Raw genomic sequence first — 22,177 nt, forward strand, 5'->3', positions numbered from 1 at the left:
AATAACTTTATGCTTATGGGCTACATTTTCTACCTTTCTTATCCTGGAGAAAAATTAATAGGATTCAAATAGAGGTTATTGCTTTAAGAAAAACAGTTTGCTTCTTGTTAAAACCTGTTTTTTGTTTTTTTTTTTCCCCCCATTAACTGATCTTCTTCCATTGACCTATTCCACCCACATTGGCACATGGTACTTGAGTTAAAATTCTGAGGTGGCCATAGAAGGGAAGGTGGGTGGCACAGGTTGTGGAGAGCTGCTCATTGCTGGGGGGAGGTCTGTACCTGTGGTACCTCCCTGCAAGCCAGGGGGTGGGTGGCCGTTGGGTTCTGGAAGAGCAGGTAGGAAACTCGGCTTGCAGCCTGAGCTCTCCCACCACTGAGCTTTGTGGCTTCAGGCAAGTCACTAAGCCTCTCCGAGGCACATTTTCCTCATGCCTACGTTACAAGGATGTGAGGAGGAGGCCCAAAGAAGACAGCTGACAGAACCCTGAAAACCTTCACTGTCCCACTTATGTCAGGTACACTGAGCAGGAAAGTGGTGAACGTTGTTTTCACTGTTTGTCTGGAATGTTGTCACCTCACAGGTGGTCTTGTCTTTAAAGCCTTTGGATTTGAGGTTAACATTTACTAACATGTTCAAGAAAGACTGGAGTGCTAAAGAATGAAATAGCTAACTTCAGTTAACTAAGGTAATAATAAAGAAAATGACGTGCCTAAAATCAACTTTTAAAAATTAAGAGAAACTCTTAGAGATGGCTTTGGAAGCAATTTCTTTGGGGAGTGCACATAAACAATCATGGTCTATCTAAAGGAAATGGCCCAGTTGCCCGTGGGTATTTATTGCTGTTTCTGCAGGTGTCTGAGTGCCTGTGGCAGGTCAGTTAAGAAAGGTTAGCCTGGATGTTGGGTGTTGCTGTGAGTGGTGGTTAACTAGTTTCCACCCCTAGGTGATCTTTCACCCAGCCACTAACATGTTTCTTTAAACACCTTCTTTAATTTAGTTGTAGGAAAAAAAAAATCCTCTTCCTCATTTGGATAATGTTAAGGTGTTACTAATGTTTGAATGTGAATAATGCAGTAGCAATCACATACAACAGTTACATAGTGCTTTGCATTTTTAAAACTTAAAACTGATAAACTATGCCAGTGATAAGATTACTTCCAGTCTGTCACACAAACGTTCTGATTTATTGTTGGTTACGTGACTTTTTTACTACTCAGAGTTAACTGCTTCCATCCTTGATGAGGTAGTTTTCTGGGCTTTAAAATAGCAGCCAACCACTTGATAAAATGATGTAACCGAGCATGGCTTCTCCTTACAAGGAACAATTTTCCTGAGAGAATCAAGGGAGGAGTGTAATCATTTTCAACACAACAGCAATTCATACGGAAGAAAAAATAATGAAATGATTAAAACTCGACTCTCCAGTAAGTTTTCTTTCCTTTCTGTTTTAAAGTGGTGATGGGAGCTGAAAAAAAGTAGGGAGGATTCAAATGAACCAAATTCTTGCAAATGCTGCAGAAGGCAAACTTTTCTGGGTGTGTCATTTAGAAAGACCCAGAAGGACCCAGCTGCCCTTATTATTATTTTTTCCACCTAAGAAAATATGAGAAGATGAGGGAATACGCCTGAAATTATTGGCTGTGTCAGCCTTTCAGGACAATGTATTTTATTATGCGTTTGGTTCAAAGAAAAACACGGCAGGTGAAAGCCTTCTCAAGCTGATCGTTTTGAGGAAAGAGAATTTGCTGAGACTTCTCAACTTTTTCCTAACTTTTCCCATTTTTATACACGGTTGTGATTGTGCAGGTTCTGCTGCATGTGTGGGCTTAACTAGGTTGTCTTTTACAGAGATTTACTCTTAGCTCCTTATAAAACAGGGTGCTGGACATTTTCCCTGACGATGTGTCCTGCATCTGCTGGACAGGGATGTCATTAGAGGATGGTGAGATGAGGACATGAAAACATTTGCTAAAGCATAGTGGTGAAAATGCCACTTGTTTTTCTGCTAACTGAAGCTTTTCCATGTATCTTGACAACGGAGGACGAGAGCTGTGGCAGGGATTGCGACAGAACCCTGGCGGGCTGTTTCACAATCCAGCCCTGACCCCGGGGGACTGGTCACCGTGGCAAGTGCCCCTCCTGCCCGCGCGAGCCTTTAGCATTTGGAGCATCTCAGGAGCATTTCAGAATCCAGAATCTGGATGCGGACGAGATGCCGGCAGGGGTCGGGCCTGGCTCACGTCAGGTGTCTCCTACCTGGGAGGGTCCTCGGTGGCTTCCTGCCGGGCGGGCGCCTCATGGCAGGGGACGACCGGCGACGGCGAGCTCGGTGCGGGAGGGAAGCGTGAATGCCATCTGTGGCTCGTGTTCCGAACCACATGGCAGTTCTAAACACTCCTTGTTAGACTCATCACTGGAAAATGAATAACCTCAATTCACAGTCCCTTTTTGTTGTATTTTCAAAATGCTAAGATGTCTTTGATGTTTTGTGTCATTTTACATCAAATGGCAGTTGTTTTAGGATTTTAGTCATTTTTTCTATATTTGTCATTCCATGGTGTAAGTTACCAATTCCTCACTAGCCTCCCCTCCCCCCCCCACCTCTGGTGGACGAAATGGCACTTTGAAGGCTGTTATGTAAAAAATCCTTTCTGGACTGTCTTCCTCACTTACTGATCCCATACCTTTAAGGGCACAAAAATAAACATAAGGCCTGAGTTCCCAGCAGGCAAAAACAACTGGTTGTGTGTTTGTAGAGTAATCTGATACATGAAAAACAAACAACACTAGTTAAATCCTCTTGAAACTCTGAGAAAGACTTAATGTTGCTGATTTTAGTTTCTACTTGAGATATATGAAGGGCCTTCAAAAAGTTCATGGAAGGATTTGTATTATCTTTTAATTCCATTTTTCCACACACGTTTTTGTGTTATTGGATTATCCAGATAAGACTGTCCAGCACTTTGCTTTCACAGACCTGAAATGATTTTAAAACACCCTAATGCAGAAATACAGTTTAAAAAAAAAAAAAAAACTTTATTAAGGTTTAATTTACATAAATAAACCACATATTTGAAGCTGTATAATTTAATATTTTGTCATATGTATATACCAGTGAGACCAACATCACAATCAAGAACATATCCATTTTTTGGTTGGCCCCCCAAAAGTTTCCTCCCGCCCCTTTGTAATCCTTCCCTCCAGGGTCTCCCCCCACAACACCCCCTCCCTATCACTACAAATAAGTTTGCATTTTCTAGAGTTTTGTGTAAATAGAGTCATATGGTTTGTACTCTTTTTGGTCTGGCTTCTTTCATTGAGCATAATTCGAGATTGATCCATGTTGTACTATGTATCAATAGTTGTTACCTTTTGTTGTTGGGTAGTATTCCTGCATATGCATACCCAATTATTTGTATATAGTTGCTTTGTAGCTGAAGACTTACAGTGGAATACAGAGTGGGAAAATCATTTATACTCGTATTGACAGTGAAGTTACTTTTCTGGTTTTTCTGAAGAACCGCTGAGATGGTACATACATAACAGCTGTAGAACATTAGATAAAACCGTAAGGGAGCAAAGAAATACATTACACATTCGTATCCCTGGAAAATGTTGGATTAAGGATGCATAATTAGCATTAGCCATTGAGAATTGGCAGAAGGCTCGATGGCGTTGAAAGAAGACTTACTATTTGACAACTGTTGGTTAAACAAATATTTTTTATTTTTGTGCAAGGTCTACATCTGGCCCAGAACTAGGCCCCATAGAGATATGGCAAGAAACCCTCTCTTGCCCTCCAGAAGCTCACATCCAGTAGGTGAAATGAGACATAAACAGAAATAATTACAAAAGAAAAGGTACAAATGAGAATTGCAATAAGAGAAACACGAAATGTTCAGGATATTTGGAAGTGGAAGAAAGTCTTTCCAGCCAGGAGGAATCTGAGACTTTGTTTGCAACTAGTGGCTTCTTGGCAGCGCTTTGAAGGAAGGTGCTAGTTGAATAGATGCAGATGGGAGAGAGGGCCAAGGCCAGAATAAGCCAAGAAACAACAGAGCAAGGACCTGCAGGTGGGAGGTGAAGGGGCATCCATGGGCAATAGGAAAGGCAGGTGTCGGCAGGGTTGGTTCCTCCAGGGGGCTGAGAGGGAGCGGTCTGCACCGGGCCTCTCTCTTTGGCTTGTAAGAAGGTGTCTTCTCCCTGTGTCTTCACACTGTCTTCTCTCTGTGTGTTCAAATTTCCTCTGCTTATAAGGACACTAATCATATTGGATAGGGGCCCACCCTAATGACCTCATCTTAACTCAGTTGCCTCTATAAAGACCCTATCTCCAAATAAAGTCACATTCGGAGGTACTGGGGGTTATCTTTTTTGGGGAGACACAATTCAACTGATAACACCATGGTTGGGGGTTTGGGCTTTATTGTTCAGGAAAAGGGGAGTCATGGAAAGTTTGGATCAGGGGCAACATCAGAGCTGTGCTTCAAATGTTAATCTGGCAATGTGTGCAAAATGGATAAGTGGGGGAGACTGGTGGGGGTAAGGGGTGCAAGAAGGACTCTCTCAAAAAACCAACCTGACTCATGTGATGGGAGAAGCCACACCAGCTTGGTGAGGGTGACAAGCACTGCCCGAGTTAGAACACATTGCGTGCGCCAGGCCTCGGACTGCAGCTTCCCCGGGAGTAATGACACAGCAGCCTTGTGGGGTCCTGAGGATGTGCCATGCGCCAGTGAGTGGAGATCTGTGGTCTTTTGTTAAGGGTATCGATAGAAAGACCAGATGTTGCAAAGGGAGGTGAATCAGTTCACAGGCTGTCGATCAACGGCTATGGCAGGATTGCTTTTATCCATGAGTCCATCAAGACCTCATTATTTATCACCTGATAGGAATTAACCATAAGCCTTCATGTGGGCAATTGAGTCCATTGTTCTAAGAGGAACTTGTGTTTTTAGTCTTATTCCAAATTTTTGCCTTATAGTAAATAAATAAATACACCCCCTGTATTAGTCTGTTTCTGTCACTTATAACAAAATACCTGGAACTAGACAATTTATAAAGAAAAAGAAATTTATCGCTTTCAGTATTGGAGGCTGGGAAGTCCAAAGTCCGGGGAACACAACTGGTGAGGGTCTTGGTAGTGGTGACAGTGACACAAGGGTCTCACATGGCAGAAAATGTTGGAGCAGAGAGAGAGACACTCTTCATACTCTCCTTTTAAAGCCCTGAGAACCACTCCCCTGACCACATTTTTAATCCATTCACTACAGCCTGGTCCTACAATCTAATCACCTCTTCAAGGCTCCATGTTTCAATTACTGTAATAGGATTTCCCACCCTCTTACCAGTCACAGTGGGGCTAAGTTTTGGGGGGACATTCAGCTCACGCACATGCGTGTGCTGTTGGTGCCACTGTGAGAGCCCACGTGCTCATGCACGTGCGTGTGCTGTTGGTGCCACTGTGAGTGCCCACGTGCTCATGCACGTGCGTGTGCTGTTGGTGCCACTGTGAGTGCCCACGTGCTCATGCACGTGCGTGTGCTGTTGGTGCCACTGTGAGTGCCCACGTGCTCATGCACGTGCGTGTGCTGTTGGTGCCACTGTGAGTGCCCACGTGCTCATGCACGTGCGTGTGCTGTTGGTGCCACTGTGAGTGCCCACGTGCTCATGCACGTGCGTGTGCTGTTGGTGCCACTGTGAGTGCCCACGTGCTCATGCACGTGCGTGTGCTGTTGGTGCCACTGTGAGTGCCCACGTGCTCATGCACGTGCGTGTGCTGTTGGTGCCACTGTGAGTGCCCACGTGCTCATGCACGTGCGTGTGCTGTTGGTGCCACTGTGAGTGCCCACGTGCTCATGCACGTGCGTGTGCTGTTGGTGCCATTGTGAGTGCCCACGTGCTCATGCACTTGTGTGTGCTGTTATAGTTTGAAAGTGCTTTCACAGTTATTATGTAATTCTATTCTTTCAGTATCTAGGAAGCAGAAGAGGGGCAAATATTACAAATCCCATTTTGTATTTGAGGTAACTGAGGATTAAAGGAATGTTCCGGTCTTGTCTGATATAACTGATCTTTGGCCAAGTTGGGACTAGCATGGTGACTGTTGTTATAGATAATAGAGTTGTATGCTTATTGTCCATACAGTTCCATATAAGCATGAATGTGCTGTATTGGATACTGGTGGCTCAAGGAAGCCATAGTGTGGGGCCTGGTTCACCTGGTAGCACCCAAGGGATGCTTGCTGAGTGGATGGATGAAAGGGACAATATGCGCTTTTAGCTTGGCTTTGCTTCTGTTGTTAATAATCATACGAGCCGAGTTTAGTTTTCAGTGTTCAGTCATGGAGATTATAGCTCAGTTGTGGAAATGATAACTTTGAACAACTGTTCTTGACTTGTATGTTTTTTTTGTTTTTCAAAAAAGATGACCGGTAAGGGGATCTCAACCCTTGACTTGGTGTTATCAGCACCACGCTCTCCCAAGTGAGCCACGGGCCGGCCCCCGAGGCTTGTATGTTTAAGATGGATATTGTGATATCCATATATAGTCTTTGAAAATAATTGTTAATGATCAATGAAAATGTAGCGTCTTGCAGCTAAAATGAGGGTTCATGATATGGTGGATTCCAGTTAAATCAACCAAAGTAATGGTACAAATTGTAATTTAGATCGCTTAATGGCAATCTCAGTGTAATCTCAAAAGTTTTTTTGCCAAGATGTAAGTGACTCTCTCAATAATAAAAGATACTCTTGCATTTTGCGAGGGTTCATGTTATACAACTATAAAGATTGGTTTGGTGTTATTGGGAGATACAATAATCGAATACATAACTGCTCTTTGAGAAAGGTAAATACTAAATATATAGGGAATTATTTTAAAGATTAATTTTGTGGCTTCTTTGAAAATACCATGCTTGCTTGTGTATCTTACTTGCAAAAATTGATGGAAGGTTGGTTAGAGCTTAGTGCTGATAACACCAAGGTCAAGGACAGTTACAAAAAACCCCCAAGAAACTCAATTTTAAAGAAAAGGGGAAAGCAAGCTGCCTATATTTAAAACTCATTAACAATGTCAATTGGGCCCCTCTTCATCTCAAAAATCTATAGTATATTTGTCTCACTACCTCTCAATTTATGAGAACTGTAGAAGCCTAAAATCTTCCCCCTAGATTGGGACAGTTCCCAGGGCTGAGGATCCTACGGGTTCCAGGGTTCTGTGGTGGCTCTCTCAGAACCATACTGAGTTGGCCGAGGTATGGAACACCATACCCTCACATTCTCTAATAAAAATCCAGTCCCACAGCCTGCACGAGCAGTGAGGACTTTCCTGAAGATTTTCAAAACACAAATGACTTCAAAGACATCGTGGGTATCACCAACCTCAAGTCTACCGGCCACCCTAGTTCATGCTGGAGAAAAGCTCCTCTTCACTTCTGACCCCTCCTGGGCCTCCCCTCCACCATCCCCCCTGTTTAAAAGCAAATAAACAAAGTTCTGTTTACCTTGCTAAGCAGCCTCTCCCTCCGGTGCACACCTCCAGGCCTGGGGGGGTGGGCTTGTGGCAGCCTTCTTCTAGCCTTCTAAGCCCCTTCTAAGTAGAGTGCAGGTGAATGCAAATGTCTACACCTCATTGTGTTAAGTTCAAATTGTAAAAACCCTTAGTAATACTGTGTTAGCCTAGACTATGTAAAAAATATGAAGCTCTAGGTTATAATACTTTGGTCTTTTTTCCTCCAATGTGGTCATAAAAAAGAAATACAAGTGTTCCTGTGTTTTCAGTTCCCAGAGTATTATTATTTTTTAACTGAGAATAAAATGGCCCAAAGGGAAGGAAATGTTTTTATATCTGCAGAGAAACTCCTACTGTCTCCAGATTTTCTGTGCTTCTGAGTGGCTGCCACCAGGTTTCAGGTGTAGCCCATGTGAGAGCATCCACAGTCTTCACCCAAAGGTCAGAAATTGATTACACTTGGGGTACCATGGCCAGTTCCCTTGTAGGATCTAAAAGCAATACTGAGCACGGTGGATGGGTAATTGCAAGCTGAAGAGTGGCTTGAATATAGGGAGCTGTGGAAGAGGAGTAAGCACAGGGTGACTGAAATCCTTGATTTCAAGTTGAAGGAGGGATTTGGTGTCTAAAACCAGAGAAAGGACAAGTTGAGGGAAATGCAGGAAAAAGGATTTCAGAATTATTGTGACTTTTATAGGAGAATTTGGGCAATTAAGAAAAAGAAAGGAGGGCTGGTTGGCTAGCTCAGTTGGATAGAAAGCCGTATTATAACACCAAGGTCAAGGGTTCGGATCCCTGTACAGGCCAGCCACAAAAAAACAAAAACGAAAAAGAAAGGAAATGATCACAATAGAGTTATTTGGTGCCTCTGAATAGAAAGGTTGGAAGTCGTGCTGGTGGGGAGGAGCAGGCCCACGGATGTCCTCTGGGTCCACACCCTGGGAACACTGAGACGAGCTCATTAGCGAGTGATCGAGGGATGAGTGTTCTGTGACTCTGACTCCAGGACTGAAGATGACATGAAGTCAGTATGAGAAATAGAATAGCATAGAATTTATTTGGGGGAAACAGCTTATAGCAGCGATGGCCCTTCTCCAGAAGGATTCCTTAGGAGAATGTGGGTCTTCACCCACTCTTGGAATATTCAGCCATCACAGCCAAAGCCTGGTGGGACGCTCCATGCTTAGGGCAGTACCTTGAGTTGTGTGACGTGTCTCCCCAGGTGAGAGGTCAAAGCTGGGAGGGGGGCCTCATCGGGACACACGCATCCGCTGTATTTTGTGGGGATGACTTAGAGATGATGATGTCATTTTTAGCAATGCGAGTTTGCTCAGTGGGAAGGTCCTGCTCCTCTAGAAAACCAAGAATAACAGCTCCACTACTGACTGCAGCTGAGCTGCTGTGGCTTTCTCTACCTTTCTAAAGAACTGTAGAGTTCTTCTTTCTTCTGGAATAAGGGGGATAAGTTGTAGAGGAAATGCCTGCTCATTACACTGTATGATAAGCGCAAACTCCTGAGAAGTAAAAAGGATTTTATGTTTAGAAAACTAACTTTGCCACTGTAAGTGCATAAGGAAATTAATTCAAGAGGAAATGGAAAAATGAGCAGCTTATAAGTGTGGTTTCTCCAGATATAACCTTTGTACTGGGAAACAGTCTCTTATAAGTATATTTTCATTTTGAGCACATTGCTTTGGTCTAGGATCTGTTATTTAAAAAACGCATACAAAGCTATATTGTAATCTGATTTTGATCAGGGCTCATTAATCTTTTAGATTCATTAGATTCATTTTGCGTTTCAGAAATATATTTGCCCAAGCACTCTGGCTTTTAAGATTTAGATTTTTTTCTAAAAAGTCAAGTAAAATATTTCACTTTTTTTTGTTTGTGTGTTTTTAATTTCTCCGTGCAGACATCTAATTAAAAATGCGTAACACAGCAGAAAAAGATAGGATAAAAACTCTGATTTTGTGTTTGATGTACTTTAAGCTGCATGAAGGCCTTTTGGTTTCTGCACTTTGTCTTGAGTGAGGACTTTTTCAGACCGTGGAATGTTAGCCCTGGAGGGACCTCAGGGATCAGAGTCCACCCCCTAATATCGCAGGGATGCCCCTGGTTTCAAATGGCCAATTTTGGTTGTCAGGAGGTTGAAATGGATTCATATAGGAGTTTCTTCCACTGGGGCAGAACCACTTTTTCTTCAACTCTGTTCTGAAATCACTTCTGATTTCAAATTTTATCACCTGTACTGCCCGACTGCATTTACTTTTGGCAAAGTGTTAAATAGCTCATTTTTGTATTTGTTAATTGACAGTAAAAACCCCCCAAAACAAAATAATTTGTCACAGTAGTTTCTAGAACTGTCTTGTCAATCTCTAAATAAGAACACTGAGACCAACCTTTGTACAAGTGAATTACTGTGTGAAAAGGAAGGACATTCTGACACATGCCACAACACAGATGAACCTTGGGGACATTATGCTAAGTGAAATAATCCAGTCACAAGAAGACAAATATTCTGTCATTTCACTATATGAGATACCTAGAGTCATCAAATCTGTAGAGAAGGTAGAATGGTGGTTGCCAGAGGCTGGGGATGGGGAGGGATGGGGAGTTAGTGTTTAGTGGGGACAGCGTTTTATTTTATTTATTTACTTATTATTTTTTTTAAAGATGACCAGCAAGGGGATCTTAACCCTTGGCTTGGTGTTGTCAGCACCACGCTAACCCAAGTGAGCTAACCGGCCATCCCTATATAGGGATCCGAACCCAGGGCCTTGGTGTTATCAGCACCACTCTCTCCCAAGTGAGCTAACCGGCCATCCCTATATGGGGATCCGAACCCGTGGCCTTGGTGTTATCAGCACCGCACTCTCCCGAGTGAGTCACGGGCCAGCCCCAGGGATAGCGTTTTATTTTGGCGAGATGAAAAAGTCCTGGACATGGATGGAGTGAGTTGCACAACATTGTAAATGTTCTCATGTCACAGACGTGTACGCTTAAAAATGGTGAAGATGCTAAATTTTATGTTATTTTACCACAATTTTTAAAAAGTCAATGACTGTGGCTGGAACGAATGCTGCTTTATGGGAACTCAGGGTAGTGGCTGCATGCCGGGAGCTCCGCCTGCACTTTAGAGCAGTTCTGAGTCTCATGGGATGGTTCCCCACTCACTTCCTCGTTTCCCTTTTCCCTGGGTAGGTGGCTTTTTCTCCAGCCCTCACTAGGACACTCGCCCCCAGCCCGTGGGGAAGCACCTCTTCTTTCTGGTCTCTTTCTCCGTCCTCTCTGTTCCATTCCAGACCACACTGTGTTCCCACACAGGCGGAATGAAGCAAGAAGAGTTGGCTCCAGGTTTTTGGGGGCAGGACAGTGATTGGAAGTTTACTAGAAAGTCTGTTCGTGGGAGAGCTCCCTGTCAAGTGAGTGTCCCCAAGGGGGCACTAGGCTTTCGATTTGTGCAGAGTTTTAGTAGCCTGTGTCAAAATAAAATACAGGTAAATGCTAAGTTCAGGGAAAAGAGGCTTAACCTTGTGGAACAGCTGTCTGGACTATCCCTTGCCAGGGATGTATGGTGATTTTCAGAGCAGCGTTCTGCTTGTAGTTCTATAGCAGATGTGGGAGGAGAAAGAAGACAGGTGGATTGATGGGGGACAGGAATCAAGAGGTGAGCAGATGGGTGCCCATTGCTGATTCCTTGACAATCTTGTGAATCTCCAGGTCAGCTCTGTCCAGTAGAATTCTCTGCGATGATGGAGATGTTGATGCTGTGCAATGCTGTAGCCGCTAGCCACATGTAGCTATCAAGTTCTTGAAACATGGCTATTGTGACTGGGGAGCTAAGTATTTAATTTTATTTAATTTTAATTTGTTTAAATGTAAATAGCCACATGTGGCTAACAGCTGTCTTATTGGACGGCACCGCTCTCTGTCACCCCTCGGGTGTAATTCCTCTCCAGGTCATCATGATCTGAGGATTCTGGAGCTTGATTGGGCTCTGGGAAGACTCAGGAATCTGCTATGGTTAGACTCGAGGATAACTCTGGGGTTTTTACTATGGACATTGGACACCCTAAAACCTTGGCAAAGGCAGACATAGTATCATTAATGAAGTATTGCTAGATTAACTGATTATTAATGATTAATAATCTTTTATTGAGTATCTACAATAGGACAGTCACTGTGGTGGATGTTCTAGACAATGAAGTATATTCAAGCACTAAAAAGAGCTGTCAAGCCACAAAAAGACGGAGAAGAAACTTTGTTAAGGCAAAGAAGCCAGTGTGAAGAGTCTGCATACTGCATGATTCCAACTACACGACCTTCCTGAAAAGGCAAACTATGGAGACAAAAGACCAGCGGTTGCCAGGGGGGAGGGAGGGAGGAAATAGGCGGGACACAGGGTTTTTAGGGCAGTGAAACTACTCCCTGTGATACTGTAATGGTGTGTACATGTCACTATACTTTGTCCAAACCCATAGAGTGTACAACATCGAGAGAGAGCTGTGGACTCACTCTGGGTGATGATGATGTGTCTGTGCAGGTTCACGGATTGTGACAATGTCCCACACTGGCGGGGGATGTTGATAGTGGGGGAGGCTGTGCATGGGGGCAGGGAGAATACTGTACCTTCCTCCCAATTTTACTGTGAACCTACAAGTGCACTAAAAATAAAATCTAAAATGTAAAAATGGGGATGTCGTAGTAAACAAAACCAACAGGAATTCTTGCCCTAATGAGGCTTACGGTCTGGCAGGGAAGCCAGACGCTGAACTAGCTAATGCAAGTGTGAACTGCAGCGTGTTACAAAAGAGGTCTCCACGCCAGTCCATAGGAAGGAGTCTTTGTGGGGGTGACTGATGTCAGATGGAAGCACAGTCCTTTTACCACATTCTGTTTTAACAGGGACACTTCTACTCATATGGTCCCTGAACTCTGATCCAACTTTTCCAGACCTATTCTGGCCACTTTCCTTCTCGTTAGATTCTCATGGGCTGATGTGGTGCCTTGACACGGTGGCCAAACTTGTAAAAATGGTGACCCTTTGCTTCACCCTTAAAAAAGGTTTCTGAGGAAGAGGAGAAGAAAGGAGAGCTGGGAAGAGGGTGGACTGCTCGCAGGGCCAGGTGGCAGGATCAGGGCTGCGGGGCAGCTCATGCCACCGTCCCAGGGGCCCCAGGGGTGCCTGTGGCAGCTGCGGATGAGGCTCTTCAGAGGGACAGGATGCTGGGACACTCCCAAGTGAGACTGGGAGGGGAGCCAATGCAGCCTCAGCCAGTTCTCCAGCTCCTCCTCGACTCTGTCCCTTTAAGCCATCGGTCCCTTGGCTTGGCCACCCACACGCTGGGTGCAGTTAACTGACTCAGTGAGTGTCTAGTGAGCATCTCCTGTGTGCTTACAGCCTGGTGGGCACATCGGGCTGCTTTGGCTCAGCTCCGGTCCCCTGCCTGGTCCTTAGGCCCCTGGTGGCCTCTGAGACTCCGGGCTCCCGGGCCCAGTGAGGACAGGGATGGCTTCTGTGGAGGGGAGCGGAGCCTGGGTCTGGGGCTTCTTCACTCTGGCTGCACTTGACAGTTACTTGGGGAGTTTTTGAAAGATATGGGCGCCCCCCTGCCCCTAGCGATTAAGTTAGAGTTCGGGAGGGGTGAGGACCTTGACTTTTTTTAAACTCTCTGGCTAGGATATTTTCCAGCAGTGTCCTGGGTGATGGAGGACAGAGGCCTGGGAATCCCACTTGGTTCTTCCCTGCCTTCTGGGGAAGGAAACTTCTGGCTGGCTACTGTGTGAGCGGGAACCCACTTTCTACTGGGAAGATCCCGGCAGGGCTGTGGGGCAGGACACCCCCTCCAGCTTCCCCCCGAAGCCCTGCCTGGAGGCCTGAGGGCTGGCTAGCAGGACCTCTGGGGTCCCTGTGGTCACAGTGCGTGGGGAAGTCCCTAGGTGAGCTTTCCCACAGCTGGAGGGAACCTGATCACTTCCAGCTGTCGCCCCCCACTAGGAAGGCCTCTCCCCACGCTAGCCTTGAGGACTGGTCAGGAACGCCATCAACCCAGACTCCACGGCTGGAACCCTGACAGCGAGCTGATTAGGGCCGGGTGGGAGGGGGTGGGAAGTCCAGGGAACTTTCCAAAGTTATGAACTGGCTCCAAAATAATAACTGCCTTTAAAGAAAACCATGAAAGAAAAGAAAAAACAACAAAACCAAACCTTAAAGTGTATTGGAGAAGCAGGGTCTTTCTTGCACTCTGGCTCGTGCAGTTGGGGGTTAAGGCCCCGGGGTGGGGTGGGAGGTGTCCCTCTTACCCTCCTGGTCCTGGTTCAGCCACATGCAAAAGGGTTTCATACAGGCCGTCATCTACTGGCAAAGGAACAAAACCCAAGAGCAAACACATTTTCACATCGTCTTAAATGCTCAGAGGAACAGAGTTTTTCTGAGAGTACACATTTTTCTAGCATTATGCTCTACTTGGAGTATGCAAAACAATGAAGTGGAATTTTTCTTTTTTTTATATTTTCAGGGACCACACAGAGGATTCTTTTGGCACGTGGGGTGGTAGGGGGCCGAGGGCTGGTGTGTACCTGGACTGAATTAGATACTCAGGCGTGGTTGCCGAATGGAGAGGTTGGCAACCTTCTTGCTCAGCTTTTAGGGCCTTCTGGAACATCTCCAGGTGGAGCCTCTTCCTCCAATTTAAAGCAGTTGCCAGAGAGAGTCTCTACTTCTGTGTGCTGGGAGGCCTGTGTTGGGCACAGGGGAGGACACATGGGTTTAACTTCCAGCCCTGTCACTTCCTGACTGTTGGAACTTGGACGAGTCACTTAACCCCCGAGCCTCTGTTTTCTCATTTGTGGAAAAGGGAGAATGTACATAGTGGGGCCTTGATGGAGGACGGGGTGGGAAAGAGAGAGGTGAAGAGCCCGGAAGGGAGGTCTGTGGCCACGCCTCACCCCACCCCCTCCCTTGCTTTTCTGTTTTACTTATTGGACTTTCTCTTCAGTTTTCCTTGAAAAAGTCTCCCCCAAGAGCTTCTCAAAATCCACATGCCTAGACCCATTTTTTCACAGTTCCCTGGGTGACCCTGACAGCCAGGTTGAGAACCACCACCCTAAAAGACCAGGCGTGACAGGATCAGTGAGAGGTGTGAGGCGCGCTGATGGGAATGGCTCTCGCGGCCCTCCTGGCATACTGCAGGGACACCTCGCCTGTCCCACGGGAGTAGATCCTCACACTGAGGGTGTAAGTGTTGCAGTTTTGACCCCTGGGGAAGATGCCAGGGGTCCATTACATTTAGTAATTGGAGATTTTCTCAGGAAGGTAACTTTGAAGTCCACCTGCCGCAGGGCTGGTGCCTGAGATGGAGTCGCTTGGCCAGCTGAGCCCCTGTAGCAGGTCATCCCATCCCTGTGAGCAGCACACGGTGACACCGAAGAAGTGAGGGCCAGCGGCTAGAGCTAGTGCAAGAAATGAGGAGAGACGAGGTCCAGGACAGCGATGCTTCCAAGCCAGAAAGTAGAAGCTGGGGGAGGGGCTGGCTGGTTAGCTCAGTTGGTTAGAGCGTGGTGCTGATAACACCAAGGTCAAGGGTTCAGATCCCTTTACTAGCCACCTGCCCCCCCCCCCCAAAAAAACCCCACCAAAAACCAAAAAGAAGTTGCAGTAGATTAAGGTAGGTCTTTTCTGTGTGGTGTGGCTTTTTTTTGTGCTGTGAGGGGCACCTGGGGGCTGGACTCCTGGCTCTGTCCCCAGGAGCGCCCGTGGCTGCTGGGCTGTTGCCTGCTCTAAGCCCAGGCCAGCCCTGGTCTGGAGGACTTTCCAGCTCACCATGGGAGCCTCTGTGGTGTCCCAGAGCACAGGGAATGTGCACTTTGAACGGGATTTTCTGAGCACTTCCAGCTCTGCTTTGTGGTTCCCGTCATCGGCAGTGTGGACCAGGGCATCTTTGTACAAAGGTCTGAACACAGACAGTGTGGGAGGCTGTCCCCAAAGGCTTGTGGCCAGCTGCCTGGGCACACATTAGAGAAAGAAGCACAGAAGGAAATACAGGGATGTTTCTGGAGACAACGGTGCCAGGGATGTTTCTTTAAAACACAAAACAAAACAACCCTGAGTTACACCTGAAAAGTCCCTACAAAGCTGTGAATTGTAGAACAAAAGTCCAGTTTGGGGCTGAAAATTATCCACATCAAATGGGAATCGTGGAGCCCGGTGTTTGTAAGTTGTCTGTTTCCCCTGCCTTAGTGGGAGCAGGTGGAGAGACGGGGAAGGAAGCCAGTCCCCAGCGGGAGCCCCTGCCTGCTGTGGTTTTGGCTGAACCCCAGGGAGCCAGGGCTGGCTCGAGCAGACCAGTGATTAGTCCAGGTCAGCCTGGAGAGAACAGGCTGCATGCCTGGATCCTCTTCATTCAGGTCCAACCCTGGGAGGACCCAAAGTGCTGGTAACAGCAGCCAGTAAAGTGAGATACCATCCTTTCCATCCGCAGGTATCGGGTGAACTTCAGACCCAGATATGTCACTAGGTACAAGACAGTGACACAGTTGGAATGGAGATGCTGCCCTGGCTTTAGAGGGGGAGACTGCCAGGAAGGTCCCAAAGACGCCGTGAAGACTCCCCGCCCCACGCCTGCTCGGCCTCGAAACAGCATGAAGAAAGCCACAGGTAACTTCTCGCTTGCGCTAGGCTCTGCGTGGCCACCTCCTCTGTTTTCAGTGTTCCTTCAAACAGGATTTGTGTCCACAGTGTCAAGCTTTCCAAGGTCTTGAACACACATATATCCACAGTAGGTGCAGGTGGCAGACAAATTTATTTGCAGGAGCAATAGTAACCTGAAGACAGACTTTCTTGCAAGTACAGTGAATTGCTTTGTTAGCCCAACTTCTGACTTCTTTAGAAATCACGGTTGGAAATGCTGATGGATTCAGACTTGTGTAGCCTGGAGGCACAGATGTGAAGATATTCGAAATTAATGGCACTCTGTTTTTACTCAGCCCCATAAACCTGAATTTAAAGGAGTTAAAAGTTGTTTTTTTTAAAAATAAACAGATTAATTCTCATTCTGTTTGGGATGAGATATTTGCAAAGTTAACCCCCAAGGTAGAATTTCACCTGAAGTTCACCTTTGCTTTTAAGTGCAAGAGAATGATTTTTATGGATAAAAATTTTTTGGCATTTTGCTCTGCATAACTTCATCTTCTTAAGTTGAGTCACAAAAATGTAGGCTAAGTTTTCTTATAAAATTAGATGTTTAAGTCATCTTTAAATGATTGCATTTTCTCATGAGGTGTTATCAGTTTTGAAACTGGTAGTGCTCCTAACATTGTCTGTAAAATAGATTCTTAAGTAATCTTTTATTACAAAGTAACTCAATTAAGGAATGTTTATAAAATATAGGAAAAATATTTCAGGACACATCACCTCACCACCAAATGAGAACTACTGTTACCATTTTGTTGTAGAACATTACTCTCTGATGTCTGCATATACATTTTGTTAAGGAAAAATGTATTCACTCATCCCTCACATACTTATTGAGCTTCTATACCCAGCAGGCTCTATACTAGGTACTGGGAATAAGTGAACAGCAAAGCAGACATAGTCCCTGACCTCATGGAGACAAACTTTAGACATGTACTTATGGTAAATCATGACAGGTGCTAGGATGGGGAACATGAGGTGAGGGCTCTTGGATCATAGTAGCTGATTGTTGTTTTGTTTAGTTTTTAGTTTTCATTTTATCAATGTTTGAACATACCTGTAGTTTAATAACTTGAATAGCTTTATAAGGATTAACAGGAAAAACAATAGCCCTTCTACTCCCTCACTTTCCCTTCCCTGAGATAATTACTTTAAACTCTTTAGACGCATCTTTTGGAGTTTACCTCTGTGTCCGTTCACATCTTCTCATTGCGGAAGGCAAGGACGTATCTTCCGTTCGTCCACCCCCAGCATGGTGCTCCTGTATCCCCATCCTTTCAATGCAGTTATACCATATTTTAGTTTATTCAGTATTCGGTGTTTACATTGTAGTAACTAGGTAGACAGTGTTTACAGCTGAGCCATGCAGTATGCAATGAATAGGCTTTCTTTTCTACTAAGCTTTTTCATTCTTTAGAGTTAATCATTGTCTTATATTTTCCCTTTGCTTGGTTTTCTATGTTTTTGTCCCTATTTCAACCCAAACTCTTCTCTGGTTGTCTAAATGTCCCCTCATTGTGTTTAAGCACAGCAATTTTATCTTCCTGAAGTCACTTCAAGAACCTTCTCACATGCCCTCCTGGGCTGATCATTGTCCCTTCTGTCACCCTGAGATCTCAACTGACCTCTCTCCTACTTGAGTCCCTGGGGTGCAGTTTCCTGTATCCCCCTGCTGGCTCTTTTTTCTTTCATTTATTCCCTTGTTTTCATCCTCCAGTAGCTTCATGAAAAGATTGCATGGGAGGTAAACTTTGGATACTTTATAATCTGTAAATATTTTTACTCTAGCTTCAGAATTCTAGGTTGAAAATCATTTTCCTTCAGAATTTTGAAAACGTTGCTCAGTTTTCCTCTAGCTTCCAGTACTGTCGTTAAAAAGTCTAAAACCATTCTGATTCCCAGTTTTTTATGTGACTTGGGTGGGTTTTTTTGCCCCCCTCCTCCTTTTGCCATTTTAATAGGATTTTAGGAGAGCATGAAAGGAGATGCTTATCCTTAATCCACTATTATTAACAAGAACATACTTTTTTTTTTTTTTTTTGGTCTTTTTCGTGACCGGTACTCAGCCAGTGAGCGAACTGGCCATTCCTATATAGGATCCCAACCCGCGGCGGGAGCGTCGCTGCGCTCCCAGCGCTGCACTCTCCCGAGTGCGCCATGGGGTCGGCCCAGAACATACTATTTTTGGAACTTACTTTTTATTATTTAACAATCTATAATGAACAACCTTCTATGTCATTAAATATTCTACAGTATTTTTTAATGGCCTCAGAGAATGTGATTGTTTGAACACCTTCCCCTACTCTTGGCCATTTAGGCCGTTTGTAATTTTTCACTCTTATAGATAAGATTTAAATAAAAATAAATGTTTGTACTTGTCCCTGATTATTTACTAGAATAAATATCCAGAAGTGAGATTGCAGGGTTAAAGGATTCTGAGTATTTTGATACCTATTGCCCAATTATTTTTTTGAAATCCTATTATACCACTCTCACCAGGGGCAGTTCCAGGTTCTTGGTCTATCCATGGGGGAAAAAAAATCATTCAAGGCGAGACAGACAGTGACATGGAGCATAGTAGGGCTTTATTACAAAGTGAAAGTACACGCGGAAATAGTACACGGGTGACACACGGGGGAGAAATGCACAGCCCAGATTCTTAACGGGAAGGTTTTTATATGTTGTTCTGGGGCTGGGGTGTTTCTCTGGCCTCACTGGGAGGAGGAATATTCAGCCATGGGGGAGCATCTATGGTAATTAAGGCCTAAGAGGTTGACACAAGGTTGCATCAGCTTCCTGTTATGCGTCAGTGAGTTTTTGAAGTTTTGGGTCATGCCTAGTAGAGTCACTTCCTTTGCGAGTGGAAGGCCAAGATGTCGCTTGTCTGCACTTTTGTTCCTCCTAGTGTGCAAATGCTGGCTGATCCGGTCTGAGTAGTTATGAGCAGCCTCCCTGGGGCGTGTCCCCATTCTGTCCTGCCTCACCACCAGTGGCAGTGTAGCAATTCACAGTCACCAGTGGATCTTCCCCCATTCTTCCGCCTTTTGATTTTACTTCCTTTGCCCAGAATAGCATTTCGCTTGTGTATTATTCAGTGACTTATTTTCTTTTTCTAGTGTCTTGAGATAAAATTAATTTTTCAATATGGAGAATAAGATGTTCTTTATAGTACTCTGTGGGAAAAAAATGTGTTTGGGAGTTTGGACATCTAAATTTCAGTCTTGGTCTTACCACTAAATTGATTTTAATTATAATAACTGTTTTGATCTTTTGCAAAAGTGTGGAGGAAGAAGAAACAATGACCATTAAATTCAAATATCTACAACATTCTAAATTTACTTCCAGTGTTTTTCAGTGTAGTACATTCATGCATTTTGTTGAGTTGCAATCCGTTTGACTTTTTCCACTTTAGATGATGCATCTCACCGTAGCTGCAAGGCTTGTGGGTTACCCCTTTCCAGTATTCCTAGTATTCTACTGCGTCCAAGGGCATGGTTTGTTTCTTACTCTCCTTTTACTTCAGGTGTTGACGGTCTCCCTTTTATTTTATTTATCTACCTTTATATCTATCAGTTTATCTTCATTCCTTGACTCATTACTATCATCATTATAATAATTTTTTCTTCCTTTTGGACTGTTTCAATGTTTACATTTTTTGACTTAGTGAATCTTTCTATAGTCATGCACTGCATAATAATGTTTCAGCCAATCATGGACTCCATAAGATTATAATATTGTATTTTTATTGTACCTTTTCTATGTTCAGATATGATACACAAATATTTACCACTGTGTTGCAGTTGCCCACAGTATTCAGTACAGTAACATGCTGCACAGGTTTGTAGCCTAGGAGCCATAGGCTATACTGTATGACCTAGGTGGGTAGTAGGCTGTACCATGTAGATTTGTGTAAATACACTCTTTGAGGTTTGCACAACCACAAAATCACCTAACAATGCTGTAGGGAAAATATAGGAAACTGGTCAGGGCCCCTCAGATGTTCAGAATCTTGCCGAGCATTTGATGTAAATATGCACATGCGCCCAGGTATTCCTTGGTTATTGTCTAATGTAACTGCGCATGTGCACCCAGCTGTCCTGAGTTATAGACTTAAGTATAAAGGATGAGCGGCTCTGATCCATAGGGCCACCTGCCCCCAGGATGCACCCAGGGAGCCACAGGGAGGCCACTGCTGCTGCTGGAGGCTGTTGCTGCCAGTACCCCCAGGATGCCCCAAGAGGCCACCACTGCTGCTGCTTCTGCTGCTACTGCTGAGGACTGAGCTCATGTCACCTGCCATTGGCTCCCCGGATCTTCCCCAATTACCTAGCGTGGACCTGCATGTGAGGGGTCTGGTGACCCAGCCTGGCATGTGAGGGGTCTGGTGACCCAGTCTGTACAATGGGTTTGAAGGGTCTGAGCCTTGCAATACAATTGGTGTAACACAACAAGTGGCATAGTCAACAGGATTCCAGGCAGGTAAAAGAGACTGGCAATTGGCATCACGGGTAGGATGCCAAGCAGGTAAAAAAGCAGAAAGCCCCTTGGGAGGGGAAGGAAATGTGGCTACCCTTGAGTACGTGGTGCCTGGTGGCCACTTTCCTCTTGACTGGGGTCTGGCTGTTGCTCACTGTACTGCGAGCCAACATGGACCAGAAACCCCATGAAGCAGTGATTTGCAGCAGAAAGCAGACAGGTTGGAAATGCAAGTACATGCCCTGGAGGCTGAAGTACAGCAACAGGTCATTCCTGCTTCCAACACCAGGGATGATGACGAACCCAGTGGTGAGTAGGGGAAGACTGTGTGTCTCCCGGAATGACTTGCTGCTCATCAGAAAGTGAACCATGAGCAGCCTATGGGACCAGGTGGACCAGTAGGCAACCCACAGGTGACCCAATTCACTACCTATGTCGCATATACCCAGGTTGAATTGGTTGACTTGAGGAAACAGTAAAGCAGCAGAAACAGGGAGAGCCCCTTGCTGCTGCAGCTATGGGACCTAGGGGTGGATGGTGTGATGTGCTCTGGCTTGCTGGGTGCCGTATAAACCTGAGAAAGCAGATGGCTCAGTGATGCTGTACAAACCTGAGAAAAGAGTGAGAAAAGAGTGCTGCATGCAGATGGGCAGATGACCCAATGATGGGTGCCCCTGCAGAATTTCAAGTATGTTTTCACCTGGCGAAAAGGTAGAAAAGTTAGCCTCCGTTACTATGCATCTGTCTCTGTGGCAGCAGTTATAGGATAGCCACAGATATGTGCAAGGGCAGGACAGCCACTCCTTGATGAAATGGGTGAATGCAGCTGTTCAAACTATGTGGGCAAACACTGCAGAACTGCCTGAGACTGTGAGTGAAGGGCATGCATATGCCAAGCTGATTGAAGTAGTAGGCCCATCACAGCCCTGAGGCCTAGGAGAACTGAGTTTCTCCAGAGGGCAGACCTGAGGCATCGCTGCCCTCGCAAAACTGCTCTCCACACTCCAGCTGCTTTGGCTGAAGCAGCCCTGCCTTGGGCAGCCCCAAGTGTGGTTTGTGCAGCAGTCTGGAGAGCACAAGCCAGAAACCTTGGTGGCGATCATGTTGTGTTAAGTTTGCAGGCCAGCAGAACGTGAGCTGTGGAGGCGTGGAGGCGTGGAGGTGTGGCAGCCTCCACCCAGATTTCAGAAGACATACGAAAAAGCTGGGGGACTCAGGCAGAGACCTGCTGCAGGGGTGGAGCTTCTGCAGAGTTCATCCACAGAGCAATGTGGAGGAGAAAAGTAGGGTCGGAGCCCCCCCGGAGAACCCCAACTGGGGAAATGTCTAGTTGAGCCAGGCATGTGGGACTGCCACCAGGAGCCCAGAATTGTGGGGCTGCTGGCAGTGTGCAGCACTGGCCTGGAAAAGTTGCAGGTACCAGGGCAGCTCAATGGGCTGTACCTGGCAGAGCTGTAGGAGCGAGGCTGCCCAATGCTTTGGGGGTCCAGATGC

General features: G+C 45.5%; 1 protein-coding gene and 1 non-coding gene across 2 annotated transcripts in view; both read left to right on the top strand.

The window, feature by feature from the left end:
- Positions 1 to 22,177, top strand: part of EMILIN2 (elastin microfibril interfacer 2) — a 56,817-nt gene that overhangs the window by 8,327 nt on the left and 26,313 nt on the right. Inside the window, exon 3 of the mRNA XM_063077102.1 lies at positions 15,996 to 16,171. Within this exon, the coding sequence (XP_062933172.1) occupies positions 15,996 to 16,171 (176 nt within the window). The remainder of the gene's footprint in view (positions 1 to 15,995; positions 16,172 to 22,177) is intronic.
- TRNAI-GAU (transfer RNA isoleucine (anticodon GAU)) lies at positions 15,047 to 15,121 on the top strand. The gene has a single exon. It is a non-coding gene; the product is annotated as a tRNA-Ile (tRNA).

This window comes from Cynocephalus volans, chromosome 13, assembly GCF_027409185.1.
Source record: "Cynocephalus volans isolate mCynVol1 chromosome 13, mCynVol1.pri, whole genome shotgun sequence".
In the NCBI taxonomy this organism is placed as follows: Eukaryota; Metazoa; Chordata; class Mammalia; order Dermoptera; family Cynocephalidae; genus Cynocephalus; species Cynocephalus volans.